At 38.5% G+C, this 25241-nt stretch overlaps 1 protein-coding gene across 6 annotated transcripts in view; it reads right to left on the minus strand.

Moving 5' to 3' along the window:
- Positions 1 to 1957: 1957 nt before the first annotated feature.
- Positions 1958 to 25241, minus strand: part of BICD2 (BICD cargo adaptor 2) — a 136824-nt gene continuing 113540 nt past the window's right edge. For 2 of the 6 annotated variants that reach the window (XM_087742920.1, XM_087742916.1), the window contains 2 exons: positions 14185 to 14350; positions 8814 to 13710 (listed from right to left, as the gene is read on the minus strand). In XM_087742920.1, the coding sequence (XP_087599046.1) occupies positions 13627 to 13710; positions 14185 to 14350 (250 nt within the window). In that variant the 3' untranslated portion in view covers positions 8814 to 13626. The other 4 variants (XM_087742918.1, XM_087742919.1, XM_087742917.1 and 1 more) reach the window with 4 other exon arrangements.

The following is a 25241-nucleotide window of genomic DNA, read 5'->3' on the forward strand; positions in this document are numbered from 1 at the left end:
TACAGACCCAAGAGTGGAGTTTCTGGTGGAGTTTCTTTAAATCTCTGAGAGAAATCAAGTCTTTCCTGGAGCACTATTAGCCTTTAATCATTGATGGAATAATAGAATTATTTACTACTGTTGATGTAGTAGGTCCATCTCCTGTTTAGAAATGACACCAATTTTAGCAGGTATGCCACTGGAATTAATTACTGTAGTTTCTCCATTAGCACTAGGTGGCAAAACTTCATAAACCAATGAAACTAGGCTTTTCATTTCAGTACTTAGAATTCGGTCACCTAGACCTCAATTTGCTCAACTTTGTTTTTCTTCCCATTATTATTAATAACTGAGGAACCTATCTCAGACTTTTCTCCACCAATGTCCAGAAAGGAACAAAACATGTCTGTGTGTAAATCCTTTCTGCAAAAGAGAGGAAGATTCCACCTCCATGAAGACTGAACCATTAAAAAAGGAAAAAGTGGCAGAGTTAGTGCAAGCCATTAAATTTAGGTCCTTTCTGTGTATTTATCAAATTCCCTTGGGCCAATTTTTGCCCACATCTCTATAGACATCTGTATCTTACCATGATTCTGTAGCAAAGTTCCATCCTCTTTTTCTTGCCTTCATACCTTAATGCTCCCCACTGAAGTGTACGTTTTCATTCAGTCTTATCACAGAGACAGGCTGTTTGGCACCGCGGGTTGTTTTTTATCAGATGGTAAAAGCATCTATCACATTATTTCTCTTATGTGAAGAGTGATAGTAACCGAAGAAATACACCATGACTTCAGGCCCAGTGCAATCAGCTAGACACATCTTTCTTCATAACTTTTCAGACTAGTTGATCATGTTGTGATCAGACATTGATTTTCCTGCAGTCATTGGAAGAAGGGGAAAAAAAGATCTGTAAGTAAGGAAATTGCCGTTGAAGGCATGACAGGTAGGACACACAACCAAAACGAAAGCATATTACATAGGCAAAGCTATCCTCTCTCTTAATGATTCAGTGCATGGCAGGGCCCTGAGATGACAGGTACACCTTTCCCAAATGTATGTTGAAGCAAGCTAGAACAGAAACACCAAGAAACAACTGATGAGGAGACCAGAGATGCAGGAATTCACCATTGCTCCTTAATGGAAAGTAGCTCAGGAGTGGCAGGAAACCCAATGTATGTCTCCTGTCAGCTCTAAATCTTTTCCCAATCAGTTGCAAAGCAAGAGCAGATTCCTGGTTCTCTGACTCCTAAAAATAGTGTGAGATCCCAGTGATGGCATGACAGGGAAGAGAGCCAAAGCACGGCAGCTTCTATAAAATTCCATATTTAATTTTCTTCTATCTGCCATGCATGTGTGGCCACGCTATCCATTAGGTAATGAGATTTATGATATATTTCAGTAGTTTTAGCTTTGTTTCTCTCTGTACGATGGGACTCAATGCCTGCTGCAAGACCCTCTGCAGTGCTTGCCTAGCTTCTTACCTTTCACCAAGACCCTATGCAAACGGGTAACACCAGTAAGCGGTGAGCTGAAAATATGTTGAAGTGCTAACTTATTTTCAACCGCCTCCCCCAGAACTGGCCACAGGCTGCTGTACTCACCCATGATGAAATCTTGGCCATGCTGTTTTGAAACAGTGATCTCAAACTCTGGATTAAAGATGGGCAAAGTGGAAGATGCAGGCTGAGCTCTTGCTGGTTGACAACCACTCTATCAAGCCTGTTGACCTAACGTGCAGCTAGAAGCATAGCTTTTGCTGGCCCACAACCCATTCCACTAGGCATTAAAATTAGGAGGCAGGGCAGGTTCCTGGTCACAGCAGGTCCAGCACAAGCCCAAAGTAGTTGATTATGTGCCATACTGACAAACACCCCATACTCAAGAACCAAGCTGAGTTATCACAGGGATCAAAAAAAAAAAAAAAATTAGAAAAATTTCTTCGCACTTGTGGTTCCATTTATTGTCTGTCACGTGATTCTTAGGGTAATCAGTTGCAGCAATGGTAACCATTCATAAAGCTTTATGTTCTAAACCTTCCAAGCTAGCAACTCGTCATAAGAACAAGAAATACATTCAAGATGAGCTGTGAAAAGCCATGGGGAACACTGGCAAAGCTAAACAGAGGAAGAAGCTGTGAGGGTGGAGGGGCAGAAGAATTCTTGAGACAAAAGTCAAATCTTTTAGAGTGGAAGAAACTTGACAATTTTTGCTTTGTATCAGCTCCCATTTTCTCTGCAGCCAGCCAACGATACTGTGTGCAGCCTGCGCTGATGAGCCGCTCTGTATTGCGCTGCCATCTCGTGTTTGCCTGGCAGAACTGCTCCAAAATAAAACAGTCGAGTTGCAATCAATGATCTTGCACGTTGAAGCATAATGAGTGTATCCCTTTTACATTTTTACCATTTAGTGATGAGTGGAAGTATGTCACATAGAGCTGCGAACTGGAAACAAATCTTTTAAAGTGCTCATTGCAGGAACACACCCTTAACCTGGAATTAAAGAGTTAACAAGGATGAAACAACCCTTTACAAGACTTCAGAAAGCCAGAGAGAAGGAAAGAATTATCAGGGCACCCAGTCTTTTCCCAGCAAACTTCAGTGAACTTCTTATTGATGGTTTGCCTTTTAAAATATTTTAATGTTCTATAAGCAAGACCTCAAAACCAGCTACTGGCACTAAATATAAGCATTGGCATTTGGGCTTCTATAGTTTTTTGTTGTTTTTTTCTGTATCCTGATACCTGGCAAAGAGTTCTTGGGAAGATGGGAACAAGATTTATCTCCCATTCTGGATTCTCCTCCCTTCTTTTAGATCACAGTCAATCTTATTTCACAGAGCTGAGATTACAAAGAGAGCTGTTCCAGACATTTAGCAGTTCTGTAATTAAGAGAGCATGAGGGGGCTGAACTGAAAATTTGACGCTTTCAGCACAAATGCCACGTAGAAGAAAAAACAGTTCTGATCTTCAGTGGTGGCCAATCTTGTAAAGAATACAATTTAATAGGCACCTTCATATTGGCCAGATCCTCCAGCCATGCTGCATAAACTGATCTTCTAGTACAAATTTTAACTCATCTGTCCAAATTTATGCCTTGATTTGACGGGCACTAAGAATAAAAAACACAGCCATCAAAAAACAAGCATTCGTGTCAAGCCTTCAACAGGCAGGTGTCCTGCCTAGCAAGGACTTGCACTCTTGCCTCCCCTCTAGTCTCTTGAAGCTCACTCATTAAAATTTTCTTCATGCTACTTAAACCAGTTTCAGACTGCCCAGCATAAACAACTACACATGAGAATAGTTGTATTTTGTGTCAGGAGCCCTAGTAGCCTGTCATCACACAAACCCTGCAACCTTTTCTTGTAAACATACCACCACAGCAGACTTAAAACAGCATCTGCACTGACACAATTTGGCTGCATGCACCAAATGCAGGCTGAAGGAGGGACTTCCAGTGAGGATGCTGCAGAGATGCAGGCTCTAAATAAATAAGGTAGAGCTGGGCACTATGTGATTATCACAGTGATATCACAGCTGTGCATATTAAGTTGTAAAACACTCAGAGACTGACTGCCACGTTACCCATACCAATCTTGTGGCTCCCTCTCCGCAGACCTGTCCTGCCCTGCCTGGCTTTCTTGCCTTTCTGCCTAATTGCCCTTCTGTTTCTCTCTGTCCATGACTTTCTGCACAATTTCCAGAGGGTACTGAAGGTCACAGATCCCCCAGCCCTCCCAGAAGTTTGTCCATCACTAGGGTAAAGTATCACAGTGTTTGGGCTGTTTTAGCTTTGGAAGCTGGTACTGACACAGAGACTGCCTTGGCTGGTAGCTTTCCATAGGCAGCTGGGGCAGCAAACTTAGTTCTCTTAATAAAACTACATAGAAAGTAATTTAGTTTAAAACCATGTTTAAAAGCAACCTAACCTGAGGCTAGTCAAATGTATCTGCTTACACTTGATATTGACATTCAGATAAGTATAGCTGTATTTAGATTGACTCAGATATTAATTAGAAGAAATATCTTGATATATTTTGATAGGAAATCACTCTAGGAACTGAAGCTTAAAGAAAGAGGATTGCTGCAACCCAGGAGACTTGCATGAGACATTCTGAAACCACACACAAAAGCATTTAAATATGCCAGGGAACATATTCCTCTCCCACACGTTCTCCTCATTTTCTTGCACTGTTCCTTCTTTCTGTAGTCTCATGTGCCTCTTCCTAGCCCCTGATGGCTAATAAATGTGCTAGCTGATCCCTTTAAGATGGAGAAATGCACACTATGCAATGTGCATTTCTCTTCCCCTGCCATTCTAGTAGTGTATCTAAAAGCGGTAACTCAAGAAAACCACAAACCCTAAAAACCACTATCATTGATGCAAAGTCAGGCATGTAGTTTCACTGGCAGCCTATAGGAAGGTGCAATTCAGAGACATCTAGAAGGTGCCACCATCTCTGATGAATTGCCAGCAGCATAACAGAAGGTGCTAGCCACAGTGAAGTGCCATGTAAAACAGCCAGCAGGTCTTACAGAGTAAGACGACTTTGTTTCTGCAACTAAAAAACAAATTGCATGGTGCCTGAAAAGTGGATTCATTCTTATTCCAGCTGGTTCCTAAAGTAATGTCAGCAACGACCAAAACTGATACCTAATGGCTGCTCAGCAGCTTGCACAAACCCAACAGCAGGACAAGAACCTGCAAGAGAAAAGCAGTGCTCACGTTCGTGGTGAGATCTGAAGCCATCAGATCTGAAGGCCAAAGACTACCTTGTCAGGGAGAACAGATGGAAGAGAGGGAGCTTGGTCTGACACTTAACAGTGGTGGCAGTGTGGTCAGTTTTCTTTTGACCCAGCTCTTCGAGCATGGTCAGATGCGCTCCTTCATCTCCGGCTCGGGTGGATACCTGCTTACCCCAGCAACGTGACAGCATCTTCAGATATGCTGACAGAATTGCACAGTATTTGAATCTGCCCAGTTATCCGATCTGTTATTCAGATTAAAGCATCTGGAGTCAGAAAAGAGTAAACACCAACTTTTTGCCAACAGATGTGAAGCACAGCAAACCTCTGGCATATCAGGCTGTAGTGGTGAGTAACTACCAGTGCTAAACTAACTAGCAGTAGCTGCAGCTAAAACCATGCAGGCGACTCACTGCCAGCAGGTTCCTGGGCGTTGGTTGCTCTGGTCACGCTTCAGCTTTCTGCTGTTTGACTCGAGTGTTTGCACCAACCCAAAAAATCATGCTGGCGATAGCCGATAGCTAGGAATTCTGTCCCTATGGAGAAAGACAAAACCACAAGGAACTTGCTTTTACAAACTAAATCTTATTTTTAAGAGCTGTTACTAAATAACCACATGACTACTAGCTAAAAAGAATTTATCCTTTCCCCATCTTAGTAAGGCACAAGTTCAGGCTATTCTTTACGTCCAGGTAAGACCACACTTTAAAAACCTCCTCCCCAAGCTGTCAATAGCGTAGGCTCAACAGTCTTCTCCCTGACAGAAATGTTGGTCTTCTAAATGGAGAGATATTAATGCTTGGTATCTAAGACTTTGACTGGCTTAATAAAGGCTCGTTGTTCATTTGGCAATAACAGAAAGCTTATGTTCTACTGCTGGATCAAACGCTTTACTCTTTATGCCTTGATAAAACCTTGAGCTGTATTAGTTTGAATTCCAGGGTAGAAGCCATACAGGAAAATAAACTAAGTAACATTTGAGATTAGTAGAAGCTGCCTCATGTTTACTCAGTATAATTTGGAATAAGGATACAAACTGTCCTAGTTAGGAACAGTCTCATCACCAGAAATTAAGGGAAAAATGTTTGTGATTATGGAATTGAGTATTTTCCTTAGGTCTGAGTTAGCATGTGCCTGAACATTGGGACACTGTTTTAACCTAAAATTTCTGTGTAAAAAAATAGGGAGCAAGGTTTCAAGGAGAAGATAAAGGAGAACTGTCTTTTTAACGTCAAGCAATACGAAGCAGCATATACTAAAATGAACAGTTGTTTTTCCTGCTCTCCTTAAACATGGAGATTTGTAATTCCTCAAATACATTACTGTTTGAAAAGCAGAAATAATAATCAGTTTCAAAAAAGATAAAAAATACTGTTATTGAGAATAATAGATTACGCAAGCGCTAGCAAGTATTTTAAAAAATTCTGCTCTTCTACTACATATGATTTCTTTAAAACTATAAACTAAATCACCAGTTTTAAAGTTTCTCCTGCCTGTTAAGCATGTTACAGTATTTTAGCATAGAACATTCACAACTTAAATGTCCACTTGCTGACATTTTTAAAAGTAAAATCACAGAGCTATTTTAAAAATATAAAGTTGTTCAGAATTCTTGCAACAAAGAGAATTGGCCAGGTACATTTTTGGCCTTTGCAGAGTGTTCTAACCTGATATTTGGTTCGGTAAAAAGCCATAGTATTTGTGGGTTCTGCCCATAAAGTCATTTTCAGCTCAGTTAACCAACTTTGACTCTTACTTGCTAAGCTGGTGGAAATCTGGGTGTGCATACTTATAACTCATTTCAGCCTAGCTTAAATACACTTCATTTATATGTAGCTAACTCAAGCTTTGCTTATGTATGTAGCCTTAATCAGTAAGTAGTACGTTACATATATTGTCCTAATTAAATATCAGTAGATACCAGGTTTTAAATAAATTTTAAACTTTCTCTCAGGTTTTCTCCAGCATAATCACAAAAATCAGCTTTCATTACACCGTTCCCTCTTGCTATATTATCTTTACTTCAGAAATAGTCTACTTTAATATGTAGAACCAGATCCAGCTTGTTTGTTGGCTTTTTTTTTTTTAAACACAGTTACTGGATATAAGACATTTTACAACCACTTCACTTGATAATTATCAAATCTGATGACTTAGTTAAGAGCAGTATGTCCCAAAGTCATGGCATTGGATAAGGTAAGGCTGGCTGATGCAGATTCAATGCACAAGTCAAGTCTCAGATTACCTTGGAGATACCATGCTCAGTATACAAGGGAAAAAAAAAGTTCACTCTGTAGCTGTGATAGCTCCTTCTTGTGGAAATTTGCCTTTGCACTGAGAAGCAGCAACCCCCCTCCTTTACTGGGAAAGGACAGCAGCTCTCTTGAAAGAAAAGAAAGGAATAGGATGAAGTAATCTTTTGAGTAGTTTGTGCATGAGTGTTTTTCCCAGCAACCACTGATGAATGTTTGCTTGAAGCTTTTCTATAGAAACATTCAATATAATACTCGAAATAATCATATTAACTAGCTGCTTTGCTTTTTTTTTGAGCTCACAGAAGTGATCTTTATAGTTTTTCATTGTTTTTGCTAGGTCCTTAGGTGGAAAAATACCTTTTCCTGGTCCTGTAGGTCAATCTACATCATCAGCCTTTAAAAAACACAAGAATGTGAAGGTATTTTTGAAACTGTAACTTCTATAAATATTTGCGTAGCAGAGTTTTACCATCTTATCCAGTGGGATGTCCAAAAAGCACCTACGTCTTAATTTTCTTTGCCTTCATACTGGAAAACTAGGTACATGGGGACTTTCAGGTCTGCTTTTCTTTATTTTTAGGCATCTAAGTACATCTGAAAATTTGCCCTGTTCCTCCTCTGGGAAGTTAGTAGCTTTTTTTCAAGCCTTACATGCAAGAAACAAATGATCACTACTGAATTACTGAATCCATGGCAAGCAGGAGTGTTATATTAGCTGGCAGATTCCTTTCCTGGAGACTAAATACAGCAACATCTGCAGTCTGGAATGTAACTGGTGACCCAACCTCCTCACTCAGCATAGGCGACATTCCCTCCAGGCACTGTATTTTTTCTACACAGAAAAGAAATTGATGTTTTAATTAATAGCCATTCACTAGACAAGCTTTTAAGCTAAATAGTCTCCTTCTCTTGTTTTCTTATTTTCTTACTAAAGCATTTTTGAATCACACTGTTTTACTATTTCAACAGGTCTGTTCTTGTTCTTCTGTCATTTGCATGCATATATATTTATAAAATGTTTCTCCCTTAGATCACCCTGCAGATAAAGCTCCCATTACAGCAAATGCAAAACTGTACAATCAGGGCAAGCGTCCTAGCAAATATGCTATGCTAGTTTACTGCACACAATTCACCAAGTATTTTCAATGCCTAAGTAAAAACTGTCATATTGCTCTCCAGTTATAATATAAATCATGTTGATTAGCTGGTGTAATGCAACTGACTGCTACCAGGTATAGAAACGATAAGCAGAATAGTTCTAGGAATCCTACCTGGGGACATAAGAGTTGTTCAACTATAGCATAAAACCATATTTAATATTTCTAGGGGCCAATATCAGTTCATCGATCCAGGAATATCCTTGTATTGATGCGGCAAACATGAGCCTTGCTCTCAGACTTCAAGCATATTCCTTCAGGGTTTTTTGGTGAGTTTGTTAATTCTACCAGATAAACATAATCTTAATGCATTTTGGAGAGTACATGAGAAATTAAGATCTAAGTTCAGGAAGACTTGTCACGACTGCCACCAAAAGTGTTAGTCCCACCCTCCCCTTTCCTGTACTGGTACAAGTCCTTGCATCGCTATTCAGTGAAACAGATTAAACTGGTCTGATCAAGGCTAAAACTAATCCAGGAAAGTCTCGTGAAACAGCACAGAGGATGGCGCTCCCCAAATATGAGCACAAACAATTAATTTTCTAGTTCTGCAGCAAACTTAAAACTAAGTTTTCAGTTTCTCTCAGATAAAAATTAATATATATTTAGCCCCACACTGAAAATAGCGCAGGAAGACTGACTAAAATCGCACCTTCTTAAAACACAAACACAACAAGCAGAACGCAATTACTTTTCTCTTTTATTGATACTGCCAATGTGACTACCTTTACGCAGGCAGATTGCTTTCCTACATTAAACACTTTTTTTATTAATTTGGAAGTAACGTTTTGACCTCTATGCCTCCTAAGGTTATCCAATTAACACACAGTTATACTTTTAAGAAGTTTCCACATTTTCTCTTTAACATTTTTTTTTTCCAGATCTGTGTAAAGGTTACTTGGCAAGAATACATGCATATGACGTTAAATGGAGACCAATCCACCACTAAAAGGTAATGCACATAAAACATAATACAGTACTTCGACATCATTTCAAATAAATACCCACATACAAATGTAGTAATTTTAAATGCAACAATATTTCTTGTGAATCAATACTGTAACAGAAGATGGAAATATAAGTCCCCACATCTAGGAATAATAATGCTTTTTTCCAGAAAACAGAAATCTTTTCCCCACTGTCAATATTATTTCAATTTGTACTTTTTTTGAGGAGTGGGAAGGCTCCCCTCCAACAAGTACCAATTTAATCATTCATCTGAGCCTCAACAAACAGTAGAGATAGGTACAGCTTGTTGATGCACTTCTCTGTTTCTGTTTTCTGAAATTACAATGATTAGATACAACATGCAAGAGAAAATATCAATGTTTCATTGTTCACATTTGCAAACAATACTATGGTTAACTGCATCCACCACCATACAAAGCTAACATAACATCAATATTCCTGATACATCCTCTGTACTGTTACCACAAATGTGTTAATATATCTTGCTCATTTGTTCAACATAAGTCCATTTGGTTCCCAAAGTGTATTCGGGTTTGTTTATGCTTGTTGGTTTTTTTTCTCTATACCCCTGAATTTGCAAGGATTTGCATGATGGAATATCATTGACTAACAGAATTTTTTACAATTCCTTGAATATATAATCTCTATAGTAAGACTACCCATTAAAAACGTGCGAAAGGGGAGTTCACTTTGCACTTATTGCTCCATGTCTTTACTAAATTCCAAACCAGCCATTCCATTTCTCCTAAGTTACAAGACTTAGACTAAGCTATTCTAAGAGTCTCCCTTAAAATGATTAAAGGCACTACCGGCAATAATTAATGACAGCAAGGCGCTGATATACAACACCCTATCATTGACCACTTTAGAATTTTTCTTTCTAAATGTACCATAATTTGGCACAATAAAATGAAAACGTAACAAAACAATTCCAATTTGGAATTTAACTGGTATAGTTGTATAAAATTCTGTTAATCAATAATACTTCAACTTCCTAAAACCCAGGAATTCTGGAATCTATAGGTAATACTACTTATTTAATATTTTTTAAGTGCCTATTACTGTTTTAACCAGAGCAAAGTCAAGTTTTCTTCTTGTTACATTGAACTATTCCTAAGAATAATAATACAATATGAAAAAAACCCCAGAATTTGAATACCCTGGATTTCTTAATGAACATGCCAGTTTAAAAAAAAAAAAAAATCTGTAATTTAAACATATAAAGCTTAACATTTTATAATAATAAAAAAGCTGCTGAAGCACAGCACAGTTTAGCAGAGCTCCTGTTTTTTGTTGAAACTCTTTTCTAATCACAGTCTAGAGGCCCCCCAAAATCTCTGCCACATACTGATGTAGAGTTCAAAAATCACAAGCCCAAATTGAAGAGAGACTATGAGCACAAATCACTGCATTTATATAAACTCTTCTACATAAGAATTAAAGAAGCTAAAGAAAAATATCAAAATATCAAAAGTGCACAGGTTTAACAATCAGATAAAAAATGAGCATCTGCAATGAAATAAGAAATTCCCCCATCTGAACATTTCTAGTAGATCATAAACTAATATGGTGATCATTACATTTGAAGTAGGTTTCTTCAGCACTTGTAAGTTTTCTTACTGCAGCAGCACTTACAGGTAAAGCTTGTTTGTTTTATAGCTTCAGACATAAAAGGAAAGTTTCAGGTAGTATATGGGAAAAAGGTGTTTTCAAAAGTTAGGATCAGGTCAGTGGTTTCCATTCTTTGTGCAATGGGCTACCACTTTTAACCATAATAAAAGAGGCTAAGAAATGCTGTTGCACTGTTGGAAAGGCCTTCTCCAAGGACTATTCTACAGCTGAAAAATGGAAAAAATAAAATAGCATTAGGAAAAAAAAAAAAAAATCAGTGTTTATTTCTCAATTAAAGAACTGAAAACTTAAGACAATATGCTGCAAAAGCAGGTTAGTTGGTTGAGGGTGTCTGTTAGCTTACTGGGGTAGAAGCAGCCATTTTAGCTCGCAGATGCTTTCCAAGCCGATAAAACAATGCTTTATGGGTTTAGCCTGGAAGCAATAGCTTTGCAGAAAGAAGGTTTCTTACAAGTACTGAATAAAGCTTTGCTGTTCAAGCACGAGTTAACAGCAATGAATGTGCAAGAAACATTTTCAGTGAAGCTTTAGGTTCTCCAGAAACATGCAAGTCAGTATATCATGCAGGCCAATGCAGAGAATATCATTCAGAAGAGTCTGCTTGCAGAGGTAGGTGACGGCTTAAGAAATTTTCCATGCTTTATCCCAACCCATTGAAAGTGATATGAAAGACTTACAGCAAATGTACGTTTCAAGAAATTGTTAATCAAGAATTACAAGACTCAATCTTATATATTCTCTAAAAATACAAACAGCAGGATCAAGTCACCTTACCACCATTCCTCATTTCTTTTTGTAACAGGTGCTACAAGAAGTTAAACCGTAACCTTGACAAGCTCAAATAGCAGTCAGGTTTCTTGGCTTTTTTGTTTTTTAAAGATCCGCAGAAATGAATGAAGATGGAAATGACTACTAAGACTACTGGGCTAATAGAAAAATTGTTCATGCTTTGAACTGAAAGTGTGAGCCAAGACTGATAGTAATAGTCACTGTCTGGTAACACTGAAATCTTTATAGAAAGTTCCAGTTAATTTGAAAAAAAACCTAACAATGCATTCAATTAGTTTCTCCAGTTTACCTTTTTGCCATTAGTATTTTGTAAAAATACTGCCATTAGAGACATGGAAGCAGTGAAAACTGTATTAAAGCTCCCCACCGTAGTGGAAGCAAAATTGTAACTGTTTCTGTTGGAGCAAAGAGAGCTAGCACTCAAATGTCTACTTTTACAAAGTATTTTTAAATTACACTTAATGCAGAAATGAGAAGAATAAAGGCCTTTTGGAAGATTGTGCAGCAAAGAGAAAAGCAGGATTGAAAATTGTTAAAAGATGTCTCACTTCTAAAATATCAAACCTGCTATTTAGCAATATTAAAGCTCAAACTCAGGAGAATTCAGTGTTTTCTAAATAAAGTAATATTGGATGCACAGGGCCTAGTTTCTAAAGTCAGAATTCCTATTTGTTTAAACTCCTCAAGCAGTGATGTTTGAGCAACATGTTAGACTTAAATCACTTGGGTTTTTTTTCCTCCTCTCAGTATTGGTAAATGCAGTTCTGGCATTGGACTGCGGCATTCTGATGTTTCAGAGCTTTGTAGCAAGGTTTCTACAATTCCATTTGTTTAAAGTCTCATTGTATGAATTTCCTCTCCCCCGCTAATATCTGGGAAGCCAAAATCCCATGTGGTTTCCCCTCACTGGGAAAACAAGCTGTGCTCCTTATTACCTTATATTAGTACTATGATATCTCCTGACTACTTATAGGCAGAGCGGCAATGCACAGGAAGCAATCTGCTGATCATCTATAAGAAATGGTAGTGAAATGAAGCAATACCACACCAGGAATATTAGAATGGCTTTATAAAACATCGCTATCAAGCAGACAACTGTGCAGTTCCGCATTGCTTTTAGTAATACTATAGGCATACAAAATTGTTTCAAAGAGTACAAAATGAACAGGGCTTTACATTAAAATAAAGTTTGAGGCTAGGCACTTTAAAACTCTGGTTTAAAGAAAAAAGGTGTGCCTTGTTGTGCTCCACAAATTTTCCACAATTTTAGAAGCAACATTTTCAATCTTTTTCTCTTACGTAGGCACCAATTATGAAGTACACTTTTATATTATCAAACATATTGTAATTAAGTGGCTAAAAAGGCCCCTTAAAAGTTCAAGAGCAGACAAAGGTTTATTTGTTTTTAAAGATTAATATGTATACTAAGCTACTTCATAAATAATTATTAGCAGGATGATCTGGTTCAACTTCCTGTGCCTATAATGTAGAACCCTGTGAAACATGTGCTTGCATAAGGAATGCAGTATCTTTTGTGTATTTAAAAAAAAACGTTCAGAGCTCTGAAATACTATCCTATTTAGATTAATACTGAAAGCTGAGAAAAACTGTTTTGTGACTGACAGTACTAGACCATAGTCACATTAATTCTACACATATATGTTGTGTGGCTACAGTAATATATAAAACAGGTTCTTTCCAAAGTGTTATGCTTGCAAGGAGCAACATGAGACCACATAGATCCTTTCAGGACATGACACTTTTCCACAGCACAACTTCTTAAAGTGGAACTGTCTACCAGGTAGGATCCCAATTCTTAAAATTTTAATTTTTATATCAGATGGGGTAAATATTGCATATTTTTAATATAAATGTGCAAGTTACTTCTGGTCCACCCTCTGAAGAGAGGTAAGCAGACTGTAAATAATGTACCCTACCAAGGTTTTTTTCTAGCTTTTACAGCCTATAAAAGCTTTAGGACTTTGGTCAGTGGTGATATGACAGCAAGTTCTTAATATCTGCCACAACAGGCAAATTAATTTTGGCTCCAGTTTCAAAATGCTCTGCATTTTCAAGACATACCTCTCATTTTAACATTTGCTTTTCACCACTTCTTAAACCACAATAACAAGGAAGGTTTTCTGTTTGTTTCTGCCTGTGAAAGCATTTCTTGAAGTATGCTGCAACCCTAGAGAAAGGATCACATTTGTGCTATACAAACTACAATTGGTAGCACCAGATATACTATATCAGGTGTACTCTTTTAACACTTACCATAAACAGCAAAAGCCATACATGTTAATTGTGGAAAAAGCTAATTCCTTTCCACTATTAACTTGTTAATAGCATCCCCATACTTATGAATTAGTTACAGTTAAGACCACCATAATACAATTTGTATTACCTGGTTCAACAACATACTAGTACAAGTCAACTCACTGAGACATTAGATAGTGGGGATTTACGCTGACAGTTACAGCATAAAATAAGATGCATAATATGATTTTTCTGTACACCTGTCCTAGTCACAATAGATTTTATATTTCTCACTACAAAAAACCTGGTTGTTAAGCACAGATCCTTCAGACCTGTCTCCGCAGGACCGAATATGACTTACAGTAGGGTTACTGCTCTTGGCTTTGGAAGCAGATTTTGTGCGCACCCTTTTGGACTGCTCATGGTCTAGCTCCAAATGTTCCAGGCGCTGGGTCAGTGCCAGTTTCTGCTGGATAGCCATCCGAAGCAAGGAGTTCAGAGTCTTCTTCTCATCCTCAGCTGCTGCAAGCTGCCGCTGCATTTCATCCAGCTGTGTGACATATTCGTCACATCTGCAATGAAATATATCAATCTTTAGCAATCCTGTTTCCATCTATAAAACATGAATCCCTTATGTCCGGCCAATATTAGCAGAGTGATAGCTTTGCAGTTGCTTGCATACACACTCTTTTAAATAGGAACTTCAACCAAACCTGTAGAAAATCACAATTACTTTTCACTGGGGTTCTTTACAATTCCACACTCAGCACTTATGTTCACACCTTTCAAGATGTAGTGTAATTAACAGCATCCTTCGACAATGAAAGTATGAAGTCTGATAAAAGTATTCATGTCTAAAAATTAGCAAGATGTCCTTCCATAGTGAGTAGACACAAATCAGTCAAATTACTTTTGTCTCTACTAACACAGAGACCACAACAGTTCTAAGCTTTAGGCTGGAAAGGGAGCCTGAGGGGAACAGTAGGAGTGCTGTAAAATCACCATTACTAAAATGGCTATTAATACCATTTGATGAGCACCTGAACTTCATAGTTTGTTACTTTACACATGGAGTCCAAATAACAAACTTCCAGTGGTGACTGAACAGCATTGTTAAAAATAAGCATCTTTCATAATTCTACTTTAACCTACTCAGCTTCCTGATGTAAAAGTTCTATAAATAGTGTTTTATTAAGGTTTTCTCTATAGCAAGTGGCCTTTATATAATTGTTCTCACCATCAAAATTAATTTTAAAACAATTAAACAAAGGAACTGAGTGTTACTGGGAACCCTGCTGAGGAAGCTGTATGAATGCCTGCAAGCTGTTTCATCTACAGTCAATTTCACTGAGCTTGGAAGCTACTTAGCTTGCACAGTGCATCTTGAACAATTTAAAAAATTAATGTCTTTACATGTAGATGCATATTTACTGCACACAGAAGACCAGTTATGTGTATGGGTAGAAAAATAAATATTCATAGGTACCAGCTGGAATTTACAATGGCCACATCTGTAAAATACAGCTTCTTCATAAAAGCAAAAATATCAGAGAAGTTCCTTTTAACATCAAATTGGAAAAGCCTCTGACTTTAAGGGACATTTATCATCATTAAGTAACATAAAGCAGACTGGAAAAAAACCCACCACAGAACAAAACTGCATTCACATGCAGATTCATCAGCTGTGCTTATTCTATCAAGTCCCAAATTCTGCTGTCCCTGACTTCAAATAGCAGGATTAGGCCTATATTCCTAATTATATTTGCTTGGTAAGAGAAAGAGGGAAAGGAAAAAATAGAATTTTATTTTTGAATACATACAGAGATTAAACAATAACCCAGAAAATATTCATATAAAACCTGCATGAACTACAACTGCGATGTAGCTTAGCATACCAGAAGGTTTTGAGTTTAGGGCCACTATGTGAGCAGGAATCTATCCACTCAAATCTCTGTGTATCCTGCTCTTGAGTTCATCACAGTCTCTCTCTTACTGTGGAGCACAGTGTGTGAGGGGTTTCTCTTTTTAAAAAACAAAACTAGGAACCTTAAACTTGCTAGAAGCCTACCACCTGCCCTTTTCTCTTCATAGCTAGATGGACCTTACAAGGCAAAACCAATCCATACACCTCAGTGGGAGGAAGCAGACTAAGGGCCAGGTCTTACCCAGTTTACCATTAGCACTAGAAAGGAACACAGGCTGGAACACAGGAAGTCAGAAAAGATGAAAATAACTCTTGTAAGCATAACAGTCCTCCCCTCTTATGGAAGGTGGCACCAGCTCCAAAATGAGGGCATGACTACAGAAATGAATAGCTCACAGCACCACTGCTAACCCTGTGCCCTATTGCTCTAGATTGTCAGAGATGTATTTTCTTCACTTGGGGGTGGGAGCAAGGCACAGTCCAGTGATTACTGGGACGCCTGAAGGCTATGGGGTTTCCCTCCAGTTTTCAAACATGCTCATGACATTTGAGGTGAAAAGCGCAAGTCTGGTTATATCACAAGTTACCTTTTTGCTTTCTTTTCTACCCATGCCTCAAACCTGATTCTTTCAAAGCTTCACTACTGCAAACCAGGGGAATATCCAGAAAGTGTTGCCAATTCCTTGACGAATGTAATGTGATTGTTTCAGCAAAATATGATCTGGCACTGGAGTGACCTGTCCCCATTACCCTTGTTTCATTCTCAGTATTACCCTGCCAAGAGATTTGGGCAAGGTGAAATTATGGGGTGGTTTTTTCCCTTTTCCCAGCTCCTTTCTTGTGAAACAAAATGTATCCACTTTTTTTTTGTACAGAACAGGAAGTTAATGTAGCCCTGAAATTTTCAGTTCAGTGAAGTTGTGTCAAGATTGCTGCAGTCTGTCTACTCCTTTGACTTCCACCAGAGAAGTGCTAATCAAAGCCAGCCAAGGCAAGAGTGGCAGATTTCTGACCCCCCACCTTTAGAAACAAAAGAGATGATGAAAAGAAAACTAAACCATTGCAGTAAAGCAGAGTAGGGACTTCCCACACAGTCTTGCTAATGTCCCTTAATCCTCTTCTCTAAACATTTCTGGTATTACTCAAATGCCTCTTGATCAAACCCAGTCAGTTGTGCCAAACCTGATAGCTAACTGATAACATGGACAAATGCTTGTCAGAGTCTAGAAGGTAGTAAAGGTGTTTGCACATGAGCCAAGCTATAATTAAAGCCATGATTTTGACTCCAAAAGGTTATTGTAGCAAGTCATCATCTCATCAAGTTTTCTGTTAGCACAAAGGTTTAAAACATCAAATGACTGTCCTTAGAAATTACAAGGCATTCACTACTTCAAATATCTAAATTAGCTTTTTTTCCCATAAAACTCTATGCAGGGAGTTTTTCCTTCCTTTCCAACAAAAAGGAAGTGTTATCAGTAGCATACATGCAGCTGCAGTTTTTACTGTACCTGAATAACTGTTCTCTCATATATAGGAGAGAATATATATATATATACATGTTCTCTCATATAGGCAAGGACTAGGGAGAGGCAGGAGTGTTAACTACTATGACTACACACAGTCATGCGTCCTGAACCTGTTTTCCTGATATATAAGTCAAATGAAATTATATAGCCTCAGAACCAAACCTTCTCCTGGTGCAAGCATGGCTGTCCAGGGTCAGAGGAACACTATGCTGCAAAATACAGCAATTGTTCACTTGAACAGAACAGGTGAGGGTTGAAAAGTTTCCTAGAAGTGGATGTAGATGTTGCATGCACAGGTGGACTGGGATCTGCCCTACTTACTTACTTCCTGCTGTTCACTGGCTCCCAATTTAATTCCCCCCCCCCCCCCCCCCCCCAAGTTAGCCTCCCTAAGCATATAAGACGACACAGTCTCTACCACTACTTTAGCTTAATGCAAAGCTAGTAGCAGTAGCTATGGCAGCATATTTTTGTGGTATGTGTATCTATATTTACACTGTTTTGCAGATATAACAATAAAAGATCCTTCCCTTTTACTATTTCATTTGCCATGTGCTGAGCTACTTCCCAGCTGTATATTCAATGCAAAAAGGTCTTTGTTTTAAAAACACCTTTGAAAGAAAATAATTGAGCTTTCGTGCTTTGAAGAAGAATATGAAATTAGCATAAGCCTGTTGTACATTTACACATTCACAGTTTTGAGTGGACAGTGAACAGAGGGCTTTGATGTTGGCTATTTTCTTATGACTGGTAGTTAACAACAATAAAAAAAGGAGCTTAAAAAAACATAACTAGATTTTTAAAAACAACACCAGCTAAAACAAACATCTACACAGATGAAATAAATATCCTGAATGTTAAACATAATGATGAGAAATAAAAACTGAATCCTCTAAAACACTATGTGAAGCCAAATTACTGAAAAATATAACAATGGGTTGTCTCATTTTCAAAAGCTGCATGCCACTATTTCCCACAAATGCCAGTTGTGCCTTATTTCTACATACCATTTTATTTAAGCTTTAGCATGTACTACATTTAATAACATTTATAGCTAAATTCACTACTGAATCAAGACCTCTTCCAGAAAAAAAAGTGATGTAACCAAATACTCCTGGGTATAATTATACCTTTCCCCCCCTCCTCTGCAATCAATGAGGACCATATTACAACTTCCAAGAAAGCAATGCATGTGACTGAAGACGCCTTTTGAGAGAAGCATCAACTACTTTAACTTCTACCTTGAGAGATTAAATTGTCAGCCTACATAAGAAATTAAAGCCTACATTAAAACATGGAAGATTAAAATCACAATGTTTTGGCTTTATTGAAAACCAGGAAACATATTAGCAGAGAAGCAGTTAAAATGACATGTAAATGAGCACTGTTCGACTATAAAGGATATTAGCCACCTGCTAGTTCAAACTGAATCTTTATATTAGAAATTAATATTAAAGACTGAATTTTAACACCTTCCCCCCACCTCCCCCTGACCCCAGCCCCTGGTGAAAACCAGCTCATCCGCAGAGAAAGCAACAATTCTGTATTACCAAAGAAGGAACATAGGGAAGATGATTATGGCAGTAATAAAGCTACTGAACCTCCTTTCACAAGGTGGCCTTCCACTCTGCGTTGTGTGGCAAATGCAGATGAGCCCCATGATGTACTGCAGAGCTGCGCTCCTCAGCATCAAGGGTAAGATTCAGAGCCAGTCTATATATGATTTGGATTTTTAAGTGGAAGAACACAGAAGGTTGTTACTAGGGATTGACAGCAGAAAACAGGCATGCTGTCAGAAACTAGATCATAACTATTATCTCACCCAATCTGTCTGAGCTGGTCTCCTCTGAAGGAACTCACACTGGATAGAGTTTTGCATATCCATAAAACCAAATACATTTGTTTTCTAAAAAGTTGTTGAAGCAGAAGTATTAAGAAGCTTAACCCCACATAAGCATGCTCCCAGGCAGGCGAGTTTGCCATGTGCACTAGTCCACATGCAGGTGCAACCAGAACTCACAATGACCTGACTGCAGGACCAAGGCCCTCTGCTAGGTCAGCAGCATCTTTTAGACATTTTTAGGAAGTATACTAAGCCCATCTCTTCCGTCCTCCTAGAATTCAAAAGAAAATTCCTTTCTTTTTTATATTTAAAGGTTGACATTAACAATCCGATGCCACTAGATTAGAAGTAATTTTAAAGCTATTGCACAGGAAAGACATTTTTCCCAGATCTTCACCGAAAGGCGTAGCAAGGAGTGGAAGATCTAATCCTGAACTCTCCATTCCTCTCTACCCTATACCACTGAAGCTGTGCACATGCTTTGTTTTTTTTTACAGACTATGAGCACTGACACTTCCTAATAATTGCCAAATGAAACCAAGGCTTGCCTATTTAAAGGACTATGGATACAAGTAACTGCTGCTGCAGCAGTCTCCCATAATAAGGTATTTTAAAGTAACTCACTTTCCATTTTGATTAAAAACAAAAGGGCATACTAACTACCTAACAAGAGCTAGCATTGTCTTTACTCTGAATATTTCTACAGCAGTGCTATTGTATCACAGAAACACCTCCTGTTTTACTCTCCTTAACAGCAGGCATTCAAACAAAGCACCAAGGCACACAGGAATTAGTGGTGTGGACATAGCTACTTCAAAAGAGAGGTTTGGAGAAGACATCTGGGAGAAGAGTGCAAACTCACTGTTGCAACCCAGGTTCAGGGTCTATCTACAAGGGGCACCTTCACCAAGGTTGAGTCTCAATGTATCCAGCATTACTTGTAGTAGACATTTTAATTGCCAGACACATTTAAAGTCTAGAGCAGGCACATCAGTGTTATAAACATGACTATGCGCACGACATCACTCATGTCTTTTTGTAGCATGTCTGTAAGACAGTCAAATGCCTTTGTCCTGCCTGGATGCCTCCTTATTTTCATGTGGGTGCTGGCAGCCCAGGCATTTTTCTCTCCAGACATCATTCATCACCTCTAGATCTAGCACCAGGAATAGAAGGCAAATGCTGTTACTCCCATCTGGGAATCCCATTCTGGAAATTTTCGAAGTAACATTTTCTGTGTCTGGCTCCTCTGAGCATTTATCCTATGGGATATTTTTAGAGAAGTTGAATGCTTCTACTGTGTGGAGTCCAGTATGAAGACTCTTTAGCTATAATTCTCAATCTGGTAAGGACTCCACTGTTCTCTGCATGAATTTAAACTCCTTTGTATTCTGCAGGCCTTTGATGTCCATGAACACAAGAATATTTTCCCAAATGCTTTGGAGACTTGGAAAACTGACAGAGCTTGTATGATTCTGAAGTGACGTATGTATTCATTTGAAACACCTTTTCTCATGAACAATGAACAACAGATAGCTGCTAGTTTCTTGTGTGTAATCATGGTTTTGTTTCTTTATCACAAGCACTATCTTGTGATCTTCATCTCATGTTACATGCTGTCAGTCTTTCCAGTATGTTCTAACACTTGCCGCTTGTCCTCTTGCTGACTTGTTGAAGAGTTTGTCTCTCCCTTTATTTACAGTTTATGAAACACTAGAACATGGGGACAGCCATTATTTACATCTAGGCATATTTGTTCTCTGCTTTTCAAAGCCTTATACTTCTGCTAGATTTCTTAATTACTGCTCTATCTTTATTTTAGAGGGATGAGAAATGTCTGTTCTCTTACTATCCTTGCTTGTTCTCAGACTCTGGAAAAGAAACTGAAAATACATGAGCAGCAAAGTTGAGAAACCTGTGTCTTTAATCGGAGGAGTGAAGATGTATCCTAAGTCACTTCTCAGAGCCAGTTTAAGTCTGTCAGGGCTTATTAGGACAAATGCAACTTCATATAATTGTTTGGTGTTGTTGCCTGACCCTGAGCAAATAAGCCAGCAAGGAGCCAGCTTGGCTGTTTATAGCCCGCTTTACTCCATCCACCGCAAGAGCCTGGCTGTAACCTGTCACACAGGAGGTACTTCTAGAGAGAAGAGATTATGGCGTCCTCCTATGAGCACACATAGTACCTAACATGCAAGTCAAAAGCCAAGAAACTTGCAGGCTATATCAAAAGACAGAAAAACAACAGAAAAATAACACAGGGAAGAGAAAGGTGAAAAACCATGTTGTACTTTCACTGTTATGGTTTCTACCATTTTCTATATTTAGTAGAATTTTTGGAAGGATGCTTACTCAACTTCTAGCAAATGAAACTCAAGGAAAAGACTAGCATAACAAAATAAAATAACCTTTGCTTTTTAAAATGCAAAATTGTGTTTCAACTCTCTTCTTGTCCAGTCCATGACAAGCTTTTCTCAGTGCATTCTTTTCTTGGCCATGAAGTGATGGCCATGCTGGCCTCCTGCTCTTCATCTAACCATCCTTTAAGGACTTTAACCTGAATTGCTAGTTATGAATCTGTGTACCTGTGCTTCACTATCACTTGCAGTGTACTCTGGAAATTGCAGATTCAGACGTGTTCTCCAAACAACTAGCAGAAACCTATAGTTTTCTTACTCCCTCCTTCCTTACTGAAAAGTTAAGCTAAACAACCCTCAAGCTTAAATTCCAAGCTGGATTTTTCTCATCTGTTTTGATACAGTATTTTTTCCCCCATAATCAATTTTAAGAAACCTGAGCTCTAATGGGCTTGCAAGTTTGAATGACAAATTGCTTACAGGCAATCTAGAAACATATCTTGACCTACAAGACAAGGAAACCATGCTTCGCTCCCACCCCAAATCATTAGCAAACAGGACATATTCATTTCAAGTTCCCTCAAAGCACTTGGGAGAAGCTCTTCATATAGCAAAGAAAGGAATCAGTCTTTATTCTGACAATATTTTAGAAGATGATGAATTAATTTATCTCAAATTTGCTACTAGCCCCCCCCTCCTCACACTTAAGTAGGGATTTCTATTGTTCTGTATTAAAAAAAAAAATCTTACCATTTTCTTAACCTACTAAATGAGAGTTAAAAAAAATTAAGCCTACCATAAAATAGTTTTGGAGGTTAAATATTTCTGCCAGGAAAAAACAGCAGCAGCTCCTGGCTCTGTGCTCCCTATGCACCACTTTGAAGCGATCTGAAGGCCACCAGTGATATTTACCTCTAGGCTGCGAACTCCTCACTCACTTTTTCCTTACTTGGTGCTGTTAACATAGGGCATTGGTCACATTAAACTCAATAAATACTCAACAAACACTTTGAAAGTAGCCCCTTGATTCATATATACTTGACCAAAGACCTGAGTGAAATGAGTTAACTGCAAATATGTGCTCTCTATACTTTTTTTGTTATAGAAATGCAATTAAAACTCAGAGACAGTTCAAACTTTGAGAGTAAACACTACATTTTAAAGACTTATTCTGCCTTTTGGAAATTTCAATGGAAATTTTCCATTTGAAAACAAACTCGTTATTAGTTTATACTGTCTAAGGTAAAAATTTTAATGACTGGTTTGCGTGAAGCCATATTTTCTTTGGCCAATTTGCAAGGATTTATTCTTTAAAATACAGAACATACCCACCCTAGATATTATTGTAGTTCAACGTTGCAAGTGTACTGTAAATGTGACTGCTTTCTTTACAATGTTCGCTCTCATCATGCGAACACAAGCTATTCTGTTTTCAGTTCCTAAGTAAATAAATTCATAACCCCCTCAAAACAGTAACCACAGTAGTGCATTTTATATGATGAATTTTGAGAAAGACTATTTTGGGAAATATTCTTTCAAACAGCTGCTCCAGATAGCAGGTAAAGTACAAGAACCAGATGGTATCCATAAAGAGAAAGAAGTACCACTTCACATCTTGTAATAAAGCTGAAGGCTGCACCCTAATGAATATTTGCTGCATCACCACCAGGCCTTGTTTATTTACATTTTGCAGCACCCAAGCTGCCTGTTAGCAAGTGCAAACCTACCTGACAAAGTAGAACAAGAATGACGTTCAGCTTCTCTTCAGATTTTAAATGGATCTAAATGGATCTAAAGTGATCACATCTTTTTTTTCTGGTGAAGAGAGAGTTTACTAATGAATCATCAAAATGTTTGATTGTAATAGTGATATATACATAGCTATTACAGTCTAATTAAGCAGATAAATTCCATTTTCAGCTCTACAGGGCAGATTTTAATTTGGCTTCCAGTGCTTTCAGTCTGTTTGCACATACAACAGGGATGTGTGTGTTGAGTAAGAAAATCTGGACTTTAACAGGACAGCTATTGAATGTACATCCATAGTACATTACACATATCATGATTTATTCCTTCGTACGACAGCTTAATTTTAGGCATACAGTGTTGCAGCAGTCCCTCAATACTGGAAGCTGTTAATCTGTGTTCTGCAAGTCTTTCTTTGTCTGTGGGCTGAAGTCTTACTATATGTGCATTACTTATTAAAAATAGCTGGTAGTATTGTCAAATTAGTGGGATTAACCTATTGGAAAAGGAAATTAGGTCAGTTGCTATATTCATCCCCAGCCTTCAACTCTCATGTATTGTTACAGCTCTCTTGCTATCAAACAAAATGGGCGGTTTCCTGTAGAAAATACAGATCTGTGTGCAACAGTCTGCTTTGTACCACATTCAAACACAACACTGAAACAAACGCAGTGGGGTAAAGGCCCCATTACTCGTTATTAGTCTCTGCTGATACAAACCTCTTGGCCAGAGAAGAAACACGACTTACTGTAGACTGTTAAGAGGTGCTCCATTAGCAGGTTGCTTGCGATGATGAAGACAAATTGGGCTGTTACATACTTCTGATATTTGAAACACACCTAAAGATCAGACTCCAGAACAATTTTTGAGGTTATCTTCACCAAAGCACCTAGGAACACCCCTTCCAAACCTACCTTACCTGAAATGGAGACTTAGATGAAACAACCACTGACAGAGGAATGCACTTGGTAAACTGCCAAGCTACTAATCTTCTCTGACCAGAGACCAGGGGTGACAGTACCCTACCTGCAGTAACAGGTCTTGATAGCTATTGTGGCACCTGAAACACTGGGCACACTGGGAGAAAGAAGCAATTCTTCATGCTCTGTGCAACTGCCACTGTCTCAGGCTAGACGCAAAAATACAAGGCCCAGCTGCTTAACTGCCATGCAACGATCAGGAATGCATGCACTCACAAGACGGAAGACTCAGCGGACCATGACTCCATCCTCAGCTCTTGGCCCCTTATTTTTTTCACTACAGTTACTAAGCATAAATTCAGAAATTATAGTTGTTCATTTAGGCAGGGGAGTCTGTTGTGCATCCCCAAACAGAGCTCACTCCTGCCTCTGATCAACCACAACTACCCGTGACAGCTCCCAGGACAGAGCTCTGAAGTCTGTTGCTTTCAGAAAAACTTTTATTTTGCCTCCAATTTCCCCATGCCAAGGAATCTTCATTACTGTCTTCCCAGTAAAAGGACAAGATTGACCTCTAGATAATGCACCAAGAGAAAGGCAGAGAGAGAACTACCCCTCTGGCATTTCTGTGACAATTATTCCTCTCCAAACCAGTTCACACTCACTCTCTCACTTTTACACTAGGGCAGGAAAATTAACACGTAGGGAAAACATACTGCAGTTACATGTAATTTAGACAGCCAACTATCTGCATCTAGGAAAAATACCTGAAAGTTAACAGTATGCTTTTCCTCTTTCCTCTCAGCTTCAAGCTGATCTACAATTAACAAAGAGATTGCAATTTCTGCATATTAATTACACTCCAGAAAAGGGGGGGGGGGGGGGGGGGCGCGGAGAAAGTAGGACAAATCCAGCCTGTACAGGGCATTCCTTTCTCTAGCATAACAAGCTGCCACAGTTCAACCTTTAGCATTCCTTGGTATCCATTTCTCCTTTTCATGCTTACCCACATGCATAGATACTGCTGGGAAACGCTGAATCACCAGGAAGCCTAAGATTACTCAAGGAACATGAGAGCTGCTGCAGAACCACCCCCACAAAAGACTATACAGAAAAGCCTCAGGTATCCTCATAAGCACCCTCGTGA

The sequence above is a fragment of the Nipponia nippon genome, unplaced genomic scaffold, assembly GCF_047370975.1.
Source record: "Nipponia nippon isolate SJK-2023a ecotype South Korea unplaced genomic scaffold, ASM4737097v1 scaffold_9, whole genome shotgun sequence".
NCBI classification, from domain to species: Eukaryota; Metazoa; Chordata; class Aves; order Pelecaniformes; family Threskiornithidae; genus Nipponia; species Nipponia nippon.